The sequence below is a fragment of the Borostomias antarcticus genome (assembly GCF_949987555.1).
Source record: "Borostomias antarcticus genome assembly, chromosome: 23".
NCBI classification, from domain to species: domain Eukaryota; kingdom Metazoa; phylum Chordata; class Actinopteri; order Stomiiformes; family Stomiidae; genus Borostomias; species Borostomias antarcticus.
The window spans coordinates 4,177,910-4,191,190 of record NC_140256.1 but is presented as its reverse complement, the minus strand read 5'-3'; the positions used below and the strand labels follow the sequence as shown (position 1 = coordinate 4,191,190).

The following is a 13,281-nucleotide window of genomic DNA, read 5'->3' as shown; positions in this document are numbered from 1 at the left end:
AGGCTCATACTGTCCATCACCTTGGTGAAAGGAATGAAGGTCTGGAAGACGTGTTCTTTGATCTTGTAAATTAATTAATTCACACGAATTCAAGTTCTGCAAAATGATTCTTCCATCCATCTATCAGAGGATGCGAGTATGCCAAGAGAGTACCTCCTGTACTTGCACAAGGGCTTGTTGCCAATGTACTGTAGTAAAGGGACAACACTGTGCTAATAAAGAAGTGTTTTATATAGTTCGCATTAATTCACGCGAATCATTAGAAATAGGGCAGGCCTGCATGCTCCATTTATAGCCTACATGGCTAGTAGAAAGAAATAAAACAGATCAAACATGTGCTAGGCTTACATTGGCAGACCACAATCTTGTTCTTAGTTGTAAAGGATGCGAATCTAGCGTTCTAACGCTGTCTGTTCACACTTTGGACAAGTTAATCGAATAATTAGACAGTGATGATAGTTGCCGATCTGGATGCTGTCTCACTCCAGCCTATGACACGCGACGGGAAGCAGTCGTGATTGGCTCTCCGCTGAGAACCAGAACGTGTCGCTGTCCGCGAACCCGTGGTGCTGAAATCTCTGCTCATTATGATAACAATGTAACGGCAATGAGACAAAACACAGTGGGAATCGACAAACACCACCAAAATGGACGATGATTTGTTCCAGTTAAGACAACTCCCGTGAGTATGCTAAACTAAAGCAATTATAGCCTCTTACGTTTTATTTGCTCTTAACCGGGCCATTTTGTTAAACCGACCATTCGCCCTCTCGCACTTTGTCGGTCGTTTGATTCTTATTGCTCATATTTAGGGTTATAACATGACATATGAGTGATTATTATAACGCAATATTTACATGGCGGTGGTGCACATTTAAAAAACAGTGTTGTCATGTCCAGAACTGACGGTGCATAGTTTACATATAGCCTAGGGATTATTTGTGATACCGACTGCTGTAGGCTATTTTCTATGACAAAGCGCCAGTGAACATTTTTGCTGTTAACATCTTGGGTCAAAATTCTATTTTGGATTATCTAGTATCCCTCCCCCTGCTGCTACTTATATTGGTTAGATCCATGTGTCAATACAGGCTCGCCCATTCATAAGGTCTACATGATATAGGGGCCTGTACTACAATTTCACTGGGGTTGCAAGAAATATGATTAGGTGTAGACCTAATATGTTGTACTGTAGGCTACATGTACATACAACATCACATACTGCTTTTTAGTTTCAGTAGCTCTCAGACAACTAGAAAGTTCTGCACAATTATTCTTCCATCCATCTATCAGAGGATGTGAGTATGCCAAGAGAGTACCTCCTGTACTTGAACAAGGGCTTGTTGCCAATGTACTGTAGTAAAGGGACAACACAGTGCTAATAAAGAAGTGTTTTATATAGTTTGCAGCACTACAGGTTTTTCAAGACCAGAACTCCCCCCTTGCTTGGGTGTGTAACCTTGCTGCCTATAGGACCCCTGGAGTAACCACCTATCAACAGGCAGGGCAATTGTACTACATGTATAGAATGCACTGTAATCACATTACAAAACTCTACAGTACTGAAATAAACTGGCGGATTGTAACTAGGCTTTTCACTAGATGATCAGCTATATTCTTGAGCCCTTGGCAAGACTGCTATAATCACAGTGATTAAGACATCACTGGCAGCCTCTGTGTGTTTGCTCCACTATGTTTTGTTTTGTGTCCGAGGAGCAGTCTGTTATTTAAGATCTCTAAGGAGAATATTGTGAGCTCCATGTATGGAAAATCTATGTCATCTGAGTGAAAAGAGGGGTATCTGGCTTGGAATAATCCTATATACTCCCAGATATGTATCAGATAATTGGATATATATGTGAAAACCTGGGTTACACCCCCAAACCTGGTACATATCCAGAGTATTTGTGTATCTGGAGTATCCCAAGGCTATTCCAGTCCAGATACACAAATCTGTGGTCTTGGTTATACAGTGTCCCCCCTCCCACACACACACACACACAAGTATTTCACCACCCATTCACAAAACCTCCAACAGCACAGACGGGAGAAGCTGGAATCACCTAGGCAACAGCCTCTCGCTCTTAGCCTCACTCGGCTTCGCTGGCATGAACCCACCTGCAGCTCGGTGGTCAGGCCGGCTGCTTCACCCTCCTGTCTCTTTCTCTCGCAGCGTTGTCAAGTTCCGTCGCACGGGTGAGAGCACACGCTCTGAGGATGAGGGTGGAGGGATGGAGCTGGAGGTCCAGATCCACGGCAGGCAAACTGACCTGGAGTCTGTGGCTCTTGCAGATGGAGCGCCCGTACCCCGAGAGTTTGCCAATCCAACTGATGGTATGACTAAGTTCCACCCGTCTCTTCTCCGCTTTCCAGAACAGCTCTTATATCATCCTGTCACTGTGAACTACTGAGATTCTGAAACAACGGGGACTAGAGTAACGCGTACTCGACACTTTTATGTAACATTGTAATCATTTAAACAGTAAGTCATTAATTGCATGATTATGATTCATTGTGGAATATTGACACGTCTCATTCCCCTAGACACTTTCATGGTGGAGGATGCTGTGGAGGCCATTGGCTTTGGGAAGTTCCAGTTGAAACTCTCCATCCTCACCGGTTTGTCCTGGGTGAGCATCCACAGCTGGACAGAACTGTTGAGAGAAGCAACAGACATTTAAATCACATGTTGTTTGTGTGTGTGTGTACGCGCGCATGTTCATGTGTTGGCCTATATATAGATCCATTGTGAACTGTGTCTGCGTCACCATGCATCAATTCAGTGCAATGATTGGTTTCCTCCTCCCTCGGTCCCTGGCTGGTTCAGATGGCTGATGCTATGGAGATGATGATCCTCAGCATCCTGGCCCCACAGCTTCACTGTGAATGGCGGTTACCAGGCTTGGAGGTTGCCCTGCTCACCTCGGTAAGGCCTGCTTCCTTTCTAAACTACCACGCAGCAGCAGTGTAACTATTGAGAAGGGGATGGTGTAATTAGGATACCCTCACGAGCCCTGATGATGTTTCCACGGATTTCACATCCACTCTACCGCCTCCTGTCATCCAGGTCGTATTCATTGGAATGATGATCAGCTCCTCCCTTTGGGGAAACATATCCGACAAATATGGCAGAAAAACGGTGAGTTCCATCTCCGGCTGAATTCTGTTCACGGCGAAGGCCGTAGTCTCGTCCCAGAGAATGAGTGTGTGTTGCTGGTGTGGGGGCACACAGGGTCTGAAGATGAGCGTGCTGTGGACCATGTTCTACGGCCTGCTCAGCGCCTTCGCCCCCGTCTACGGCTGGATCCTCTTCCTCCGCGCCTTGGTGGGCTTCGGCATCGGAGGAGCGCCGCAGTCGTACGTGAGGCCGCCGTTCTCAGCGCCGGACCGCAGTTCTCTCAGCTGTTGCTGGCACACCGCACTTAAGGGATACGATCTACTTCAGTGATTTGATTTTGCGTGGTTAACGGTGAAATGTCTGTTTCCTTTTAGGGTGACACTGTATGCTGAGTTTCTGCCAATGAGGTCCAGAGCCACCTGTATCTTACTGATAGAGGTATGGTTTAACCCTTCACACTCTCATCATCTCTCCTCCACACTCCAACCTAAGTATTCTCCTGTCTGTCTTGCACTCGGTCTACAAACTCTGCCTAGTCCTGTTAGAGGCATGACTTAATTTAACTCTATCTTTAATGATTTGAGACACTAGCAAGTCTGTATGCAGCACATATAGTACGTCTACTTGTCTGAGACCTTCGGGATGCCAGGTTTGTGTGGGTACCTCTGAAACAGATCTGACCTCCACACTCAATCAATGAAGCTGCTAGAATGTGGCAGAGAACTCGCCATGCCCACCCCCCTCCTATGTTTATTGCTGTGCAGATATTCTGGGCACTGGGCACAGTGTTCGAGGTGCTGCTGGCCATCCTTGTGATGCCCACTCTGGGCTGGCGCTGGCTGCTCGGCCTCTCCACCATCCCCCTCTTCATCTTTGCCTTCCTCTGTTTTGTGAGTCTGAGTATGAACGCCAACAGCTATTTATTTGAACACCACGTACGACTTGAATTCAGTACTCCCGCCAGTGAATGCTGACTCTTGAGTCTTGTAAACAGTGGCTGCCAGAGAGTGCCCGGTATGACGTACTGACAGGGAACCAGGAGAAAGCTCTGGCGACCTTGAAGCGCATCGCCACGGAGAATGGAGCTCCCATGCCCCTGGGAAAACTCGTCGCTGCCAGACAGGTACTGCAAATATTCATACATACAGTAACACAATACAGTACACTATACAGTACTTGAAAAGGCATCATACAGAACTATACCTACATTGTAGTCCTATTACTAAGTTACTCACTTGTCATGTTCTCTTTCATGTTGCCCTTTTCTGAATCAGGAGGATCGTGGGAAGATTCAAGATCTTTTCTCTCCACATTTTCGCTGGACCACAATTCTGCTGTGGTTTATTTGGTAAATGATTAAAAACAATTCTTCACAAATGAGTTTTGACAACGTCATGTTCTGGTACACGCACTTTGATTAAACTTTCACATAAAGTCTAATCTTTAATTAACCCAATTACCTCTTGTGGGAGTCCAGGGAATGAGAGCTGTGTTCCATCTGTCGCAGGTTCTCCAACGCGTTCTCTTACTACGGCCTGGTGCTGCTCACCACGGAGCTGTTCCAGGAGGGCGGGGCCTGTGGGGGTGAGTCACCACTCCTCTGAGCTAATCAGCAGTGACAATTCCACAGAACCATCAAGGACAACAGTGACCTGCTGGGCTAACGCCATGACACATTCCGCGTTCAAATGAATTCAAACCAAACAGCAGTGTGTTGAGTTACATTTGTGATGGAAGAACAAAGGAAAGAGGGAAAAGATAGTCTTAATATAAAAATATATAAATTAAAAGAAGTCTATTCACGACTGTTGTTATGTCCTATGCTATTCACTATATGCACAACTCCAGTACTTCCTGAAATTAGACATGCTTCTCTATTTCCTGTCTCACACTATTGGATGAAATTATTATTCAGGTGTGCCTGATCATTGTGCTGCATTCATGCACACCTGATTAATCACTTTATCCAATAGTGTAGGACAGGAAATAGAGAAGCATGTCTAATTTCAGGAAGTACTGGCGTTGTGCAATTGGCTAATTTGCAGCCAGATGCAGTGACCCGTGTCTTGTGTTGTCACTCCCTCTAGTGTCCAAAGGCAACAAACGGGAGCCCAAGTGTAGTCTAGAGTGTAGATACCTCAACTCGGACGACTACAAGGATTTGCTGTGGACCACGTTGTCAGAGTTCCCAGGTACACCTCAAACACTATCGGGAGAGACATCGTTCTGATTCTGAATAAAAAAAAATATTGGTCTGCTGATGAAGTGGGCAAAAACACCATTTGCTGTCTCAGATATAATTCACTATTGCTAACGTAAACTGCACTCGGCTTCTGGAAAACCATCTGTCTGGAACTGAATCGATTTACATCACTGACTATGTAAATGAGTTGATCTAAGACAGGCATTCCCAAACTGTGAGGCGGGCCTCCCCTGGGGGGCCCCAAAGAAATTCAGGGGAGGCGTGGAGGGATGGTTAGAAAAAAAAGGACTTTTTTATTTTAGAATTTTCTATCGTTTTTATGAATGAAATGTGATTTTAAAGGTCTTTTTTTTTTTTTAAATGGACAAATTTGGGGGGTTGGGGGAGCGCGGGTGTGTCACTGTTTTCAGAGGGGAGGCCCACATTGATGGAGTTTGGGAACCCATGATCTAAGATATTAATGGTGTGCAGGTCTGCTGGTCACCCTGTGGGCGATTGACCGTCTGGGAAGGCGTAAGACCATGGCCCTGTGCTTCTTCGTCTTCACTCTCTGCCTGGTGCCCCTCTACGCTTGTGTAGGAAGGTAAGGCAGAAAGAGTGCTTGGTGTCTAGGAAGCACAATTGACCATTGGGCCTAAAAGACTTTGTTGTTGTAAAGAGTATTTTTATCTCTCTAACATAGGACCTCCCTGACAGTGCTCATATTCATCGCCAGAGCATTTATCGCAGGAGGGTTCCAGGCCGCCTATGTCTACACCCCTGAGGTGAGGTCACAGCAGGGTCATGTAACTGTGGTATTATGGTTAGAGAAATACATTTATCTGACGAAACCCTCCCCCTTGAATTCTTAGCACTCGAGTAACCTGATATTTTATCGGATTAAACTCTTGAGTCTCTGCCTACTATTCTGCTCATCACTCTGGTATTGTTCAACTACGTCCCAGGTCATATAAAGCAACTATTTTAGATGGTTAAACGATTATACTGGGTTGTTGAGCAGATTTTAGCTTAGCAATTTGATTGCCTTGCAGTACGATAGATATAGAGACAACTTCAGTACTTCCTGAAATTAGACATGCTTCTCTATTTCCTGTCTCACACTATTGGATGAAATGATTATTCAGGTCTGCCTGATCATTGTGCTGCAGTCAGGCACACCTGATTAATCACTTCATCCAATAGTGTAGGACAGGAAATAGAGAAGCATGCCTAATTTCAGGAAGTACTGGAGTTGTGCAATTGGCTAATTGTGTTCCGTATCTGCTTTCCGTACTCTCCAGGTGTATCCGACAGCGACGAGAGCGTTGGGCTTGGGCACGAGCAGTGGGATGGCCCGAGTAGGCGCCCTCATCACCCCCTTCGTCGCACAGGTAAGAGGAGCAAACCTGCCATTTCCTCTACCTCACCTTCAACTCAGAACGCCTCGAGCCAGAGTTCTGTGACTCTCCGTACTGCGGAGGCGGTGGGATGATCCGTGTTTCCTTCCCTCCTTCTCTCCCTCCTCCCCCTCCTGCAGGTGATGTTGGAGTCCTCCGTGTACCTGACTCTGTCGGTGTACTGCTGCTGCTGCCTGCTGGCGGCCATCGCCTCCTGCGCTCTTCCCATCGAGACCACGGGCCGGGGCCTCCAGGAGTCCAGCCACCGCGAGTGGGGCCAGGAGATGATGGGCCGGGCCTCGGCCCACAGCCCGGGAGGCGACCCGCAGTCCAACTCTGGGTCCCCGGACTGAGGCCCGCGACTACGGGATGGTGGAGGGGGTCGCTGGAGACCGAGGGGAACTAAACTGGTCCGTCTCATGTGTCATCGCTGGTTTGTACAGGCACCATCATGGCTTGAGAGAACTTGACAGCACACCGGTACTCAACTATGTCTTTTTGGTTGTATTCTTCACCCACCATCACTGTAATGATTTATGCTAATGTACAATAATCACTAAGGCAACGTGAGTTCTATGGAGTCCTGGATGATGGATCCACTGGATGGTGGCAGCCAAGAGATGCATTCCAAATTATAGTCACTCTCCAAGCTTGCCATTTCAATTAATCATTCATAATTTGAAACACAAGTTCACAACGGGAGAGTGTGACGAATGAAAGAGTGTTAGAGGGGAACTTTTTTTTTTCTATCAACCTCTTTCTTTTCAAAGAGCCTTAATGGTCCTGTTATTCAGTTTATGGATACCCATGTAGGACCTTCTTCTCTAACAGGACAGCTGCTTTGAATATCCTTCTAGCTTGAGACGGATGTGGGGGACGAGGACACCACTGACGCACAATATCTTGGGCAGAGCTACAATGCACTACAGTAATTCCAATCTCAACAATAGTAACAGTAGTCGCAGTTCAGTTTTCCGTCTACACGATAATCATTAGCCTAGCCCTAGAAAAGTTTGGAGTGATAAGGCTTGGTATACACTTCAGTTTAAAGCACTTATTGGTGAGGCTAGTCACTGTGCAGCTGGCATAATCATGAATTAATTCTTTGTCTGCTGATTAAGAGGGTTGTGATGTTATTTTCCATGTCACGGTGACAGTATTGTTTATGTAAATTGTGCAATTTGAACATAGATATTAATAAAGGTATGTGCCAGCTGCTGCAAGGCTTGATATGCATACCATAATCATGAAATGCTACTGAACTGTTTGAAGGTAGATTCAGAGCACAGAGAACACGTGAGTAATGGTAAGAGAGATGCTACGACAGAATTGTAATATATACTTGAATATTTCACCCCACAGTGCTGTCAGTCCTGTACTGTGATTATTTCTCTGATGTTACATGGCTGAAATCATTTTTTATTAAACATCATCTCTAGGCTATTTACTACACATTGGGCTGTTTTGCATTCTCACATTCTAACACCAACACTAATATGCTGATAAAACACTTGTACAATGTAAAAGTGCACACATAAGCTTGCACACATACATACACACCATCACACAGAACCATATATTGGAATGGGACAGCTTACTGAGCTTTACTGAGTGAGAGTAATAGTTGTATATACTGTACTGTGTTGATACCTGGTTTGGCTGTTGTCCTTGTTTATGTTGTTAGGCAAGATGGCGCGGGGTTGGTGTTTGTCCTGTACCCTTTTACAAGTAACAAGGTATTGTGGTATACAGTAATGAACACGCCCAGCAAGCTGTCTCTTACATGCCTGCAATTTAGTGCCGTGTATTAAGTGTCTGTGCACTTACTTGTCACTGCACTGGGTGTAAATGTGTACGATACAATGATAAATTATGTTTCAGAAAAGAAGAAAGTGTGTTGCTTGTGGTTGTTATTTATTTCTTAACCCCAAGATAAGGGCACAGAACTGGTGATAATAGGTACTGTAATTCATACCAAACAACATTGGATATGTACTCTTGTATTCTGTACTATAACTGGCACATTTGTGGGATTTGCCTACCACATTTTTAGAAAAGGATTATGTTAGTAAAATCATATATAATTTTATAATTCTATAAATTACAATACAAACATTACATTTCTGTTACAGGCGTGTCATGATTTTAGTGAAAGATACTTTCAAATTTAAGAATGATAATGCCACTACTCCTACGTACACTTTACAAACGAGCCCTGGACCCCCGGCCTTTTTGTTCTACGATTTCCCCAAACAGCCTCGCTGCCTCCTGGGAACAGCCTCGATGGATGGTCAGCCCAAAACCTCCATGGCCATAGTTGTGGATCACCTGAATTAGAGCTCATCTATGTCATTATTATTTCCACTGTACTAATGTCCATACATGTATACTTCTTAATGAACGCTAATAAAACTATAAGTGTCTTGTTCACTCATATCAACAGCTGAAATGAAGAAAATCAATAGATTACCAATAGATCTACTGTAACAGTCTTTGTGACTCACCTCAAAAGTAGTTGAACCAGACTGTATGGTCTCCCTCTCCAAACGGACTTTAGTGCGAACAGGCCTGAGACCAGCCCAGTCGTCCACTATCCTGGCATGCTGAGGACAGAGAGAACAGCAAAGAATACCTTCATTAAAGCCAACTGAATGACTGAGGAATTCTTGCATAATTAGTTGCCGTTTTAGTTGACTCAATAGTCGAGAGACAATAACATGTGATGTGCTGTGTGCATGTGCTGTACTCCAGGTCCCTCAGACTAGGGAGGTAGGTAGGTACTATGTAACCCATAATACTGTGCCTTAATTGCTGTAATCTGATGTATAGTACTGTGTTTTCATTAATTAACCTGTTGTTAATGTTTTTACCATATTTGTACTGATTTTAATTTGGACCCCAGGAAGACTAGTCTGTCCCTTGTGTGTCGACTAATGGGGATCCATAATAAACAATAAACAATACTGTAGGTACTGTAGATAGGTAGGACTTTATTGATCCCCAAGGGGAAATGATATTCTCGAGGCCTGTCATGATTCAGTAGGTCTCACCTTAAGGCTGGGCTCCAGCTTGCATGCCTCCTCCCAGATATGCTTGTGGTCGATGGAGCTGTTCTGCTCACTCCAGTTCCCCAGCTGGTTTACCCCACCGACAGTCACTAAACGGCTCCTACAGTCACAGAAGGTGGTGTCATACTGTTATTGACGGGTTGCTTTGTCGTGGGACTGACTTAGCTTTACAGTATCACAGTTATACTCTGCCCTACCCCATGATTTATGACCCAATGGTTTATGATTTATCACAGCTTTACTCTACCCTGTGATTTTAACTACAGTATGTTTTATTCTGTAAAACACTGTGTGCTACATTTGCTTGTATGAACGGTGCTATATAAATAAAGTCGACTTTGACTTTACCCTGGTATGATGTATGGAGAATTGTAGGTTCCTTCTGTAAAATTGTGGGTGAGAATCCAGTGCTTCAACCAAGGGGCATCCACCTGAAACGCATGCAGACAGACTCAGACAGATATATGCCACGTCATGTATTGTAACTGCTGAACTGACTTTGAACCTTGCCACTTGGATCATCTGACCTTCAGAATCTGCCCACGCCCTGGTGTAAGGTCTGGATCAGGCTGGAGATCCCCTGACCGCACCCCCGAGCAGTTGATGATGACGTCGGCTCCGCTCTGTGAAAGCTGAACCGAAACAGAAACCACAGAGAAGAGAACACAGGTTTCTCTGTGTATTTACATTACATTACATTACAGTCATTTAGCAGACGCTTTTATCCAAAGCGACTAACAATAATTGCATTTAACGTAGGAAGAGCCAATGTACTACTACTTGCCAGAACTCACAAGTGCATCTTCCCTCTAAAACAAGTGACTAAGAGCATAATCTAGTGCTGAAGGCAAAGTGCAAGAATAGCAATCTAAAGTACAGTGCAATATAATATAATACAATAAAATACAATAAGTGCTTACGCCACTATAGATGGGTTCTGAGTATTTTTCAAAGTCAAGCACTGCTGAAGGTCATGGTTGGCAGCCTACTCATTCAGATCTTTAGATAGAAGAATCAAACCTCTTTGAAAGATTCTATCTTCCTGTGGTAAAATTTCACACCTCTTTTCTGCAACCTAGAAGTAAGAAATGATCAGAGGTAGTGAAGTTGTGTTATATGTTACTGTATATAGCCTACGCACCATACAAATAGCATGTTATATTCGTTTTTCCTTTCCTTTATTGAGAGATAAGCCCTGTTGAACCCACACAAGACTTGTATCAGCACAAGACACATTTTGGTTTTGTGAAAAGAAAATTACTGTAAAGAACCTGTCAGTGTATTCTTTAATAATCTACTCAAGTATTACTGGTGCTACAGTCCAGACCTGACATAACCTTGAGTACTGTAAGTTGTCACTGATAAGAAAAGTCATTTCCTCACCAGTCCATCAGCCAAGGTAAGTAGCTCTTTCCCTCAACCATGAGAGCAGTATTGAACCATCCATGGCTAAAACAGAGAACGGGTGTCAAAACAACAACAACAACAACAACAACAACAACAGATAGGGCTGCATGATACTGTACATAGCCCCACTCAATCGCTACTGGTATACGGTAAATTGTATTATTGCCTTGGTTAAAAACAACATGAATAAGGCAACAATAAGAATATTGCAATATGTCCCAAAGCAGTACCTGTATCCAGGAAACATGTCCAGCTCTCTCTGCGTGAGCTGTCGGAATCCCAGCACACTGTCTTTAAATGAGGGCTCCTGCAATAAAAAGGTGCCCGTTATTTTTATATCCCCTCTTGTGTGTGCTGGTTTACAGTTGGAAGCAGAGTCCTCATTAATCACTGGGCCTTCTGACTGAGGCCCCAGCATCAGTGGAAATGTTGTTTTTAATTACGCCGTGAATCTTTTCTTTGTCCGGCTGAACAGAAGATTCTATTCAGGCGGGTTGAACCGTTAGGCTTCATTCAGATCATACAAACATATCCTATGGGTAAAGAGAATGCTTCAGAGGACCGCAATACAGTGTGGCTATAGATTGCAGAGCGGGCATTAGGATCATGTTCACAAATCTACCTCAGAAAAATCCAGGACCTATGCAGTTACACTAAAGCTATTTATAGTAGATGAACAAGAAATTACTAACTGGTGCAGGCTCCCTGCAGAGGTTGTAACCAGACTGGAGGAAAACACCCATTTTGACAGAGTCTGGGGAGCTGAGGAAGCTCAGCAAGTAGTCAAACGTCTCCTTATTCCATTTACTATAGGTGAAAACAAGAGAGATACAGATTTGTTGATATCCAGTGGGGAAAAGATCTGCCTTGGTCACTGAGTCAAAGATGGGGTCCTTACGTCTCCTGGATATTGCCCTTGTCATAGAGGTATGGCTGCCAGAAGCCTGCAGCCCCATCGCTGGTGGTCAGTGGGGTGAAGCGGTCTGCATATACCTCAATAGTCAGAGGACTGACAATGGAGTGGTACTGCTCATAAATGCTCTGGGCCGTGGACAGGCCAATGACTCCAGCTCCAATCACTGCTACTCGCATACTGTATATGGGGAAAATAAAAAGAGTCAAACAACTCTGACATAATAAACTCAGACATAGTACTAGTGTTAATTGTAAAAAAAAAAAAAAGTAAAAAAAAAAAAAAAAAAGTTGTTGGCTAGTTTGATATTAGGTTTCAAAGTTCAAAAGGTAGACTATGCGGTTCGGGTTTGTTACATAAGTTCAATGCGCATTCAAATAATTTATTGACAAATTACAGTTGGTCTTCTTTGACCGCAACATGTAGACAATCCGTTACCAATTCGATTCAAAGTTGTCCCTAGATTCAACACTTTACTAAGTGGTCTCGAGCGACCTTAAAAATGATTAGTGTTGCGGTTGTTAGTGTAACAACAACACTGATAATTGCACGCCATAATTTTGCAATTTCATAAATGTGATTCAAGTTAATCAAACATAAAAACCGTACGAATCACATGAATACCTTCAAATTTCTCTTGCGTCTTCAATTGTCGAACAATCGACCACCTCCCAGCTCAGTCACGTGATCACGTGATCCAGACTTTGACTCTGCGCGGACTGGATGATAAATCAATAAAGAGATAAGCGTAGCGGAAAACCTAAATACTGTACCTTCATTAGCAAGCACGTAGCACACACCTCAATTTCTCACACTAATTGATTACATCTACCGATATTAGTTTAGTGTGTTGATGACAACGGATTGGCTGAGGAGGACAGGCAGTGGCGTCATTTCAGCAAAAGGCAAGGTATGGCAGAGTGGGAACTGGGATACAGGCTTTGGCCATCAAACCCATAGAGACCTGGGAGAGCAGCTGCAACGTTCTCTTATCACTATTTTTCATATGCCTCTGTTTGTGAAGTAACATTACAAAACGCATTAGCCAATTAGTATCATGTATGGTATGCTGAATTGACAGGAATATCTAAAGTTTGTGTGTGTGTATTTTCTTTTTCTTCTTTTGAACAACTCATAATGAGGATGTAACAGGTGTTCCAGGCAATAAAAGTATATGGGACATCTACACCAGAAGA

General features: G+C 43.9%; 2 protein-coding genes across 2 annotated transcripts; one reads left to right on the top strand and one right to left on the bottom strand.

The window, feature by feature from the left end:
• Positions 1-647: 647 nt before the first annotated feature.
• svopa (SV2 related protein a) lies at positions 648-7,050 on the top strand (the record flags this gene model as incomplete). The annotated part of the gene is made up of 16 exons (XM_084456743.1): positions 648-682; positions 2,174-2,334; positions 2,545-2,630; positions 2,828-2,926; positions 3,068-3,139; positions 3,233-3,357; positions 3,493-3,556; positions 3,883-4,008; positions 4,113-4,241; positions 4,393-4,466; positions 4,626-4,702; positions 5,206-5,310; positions 5,793-5,904; positions 6,004-6,085; positions 6,602-6,691; positions 6,838-7,050. The coding sequence occupies 16 exons, from the start codon at positions 648-650 to the stop codon at positions 7,048-7,050; spliced, it is 1,650 nt and encodes a 549-aa protein (XP_084312869.1).
• Positions 7,051-8,108: 1,058 nt separating this feature from the next.
• Positions 8,109-12,750, bottom strand: LOC311324303 (D-amino-acid oxidase-like). The gene is made up of 11 exons (XM_084456744.1): positions 12,710-12,750; positions 12,071-12,265; positions 11,865-11,979; positions 11,403-11,479; positions 11,149-11,214; positions 10,786-10,840; positions 10,293-10,397; positions 10,114-10,196; positions 9,748-9,865; positions 9,202-9,300; positions 8,109-9,025 (listed from the first exon to the last, which is right to left on the bottom strand). Exons 2-11 carry the CDS (start codon positions 12,262-12,264, stop codon positions 8,900-8,902), a joined length of 1,038 nt encoding a protein of 345 aa, XP_084312870.1. The 5' UTR covers position 12,265; positions 12,710-12,750; the 3' UTR covers positions 8,109-8,899.
• Positions 12,751-13,281: the final 531 nt, after the last annotated feature.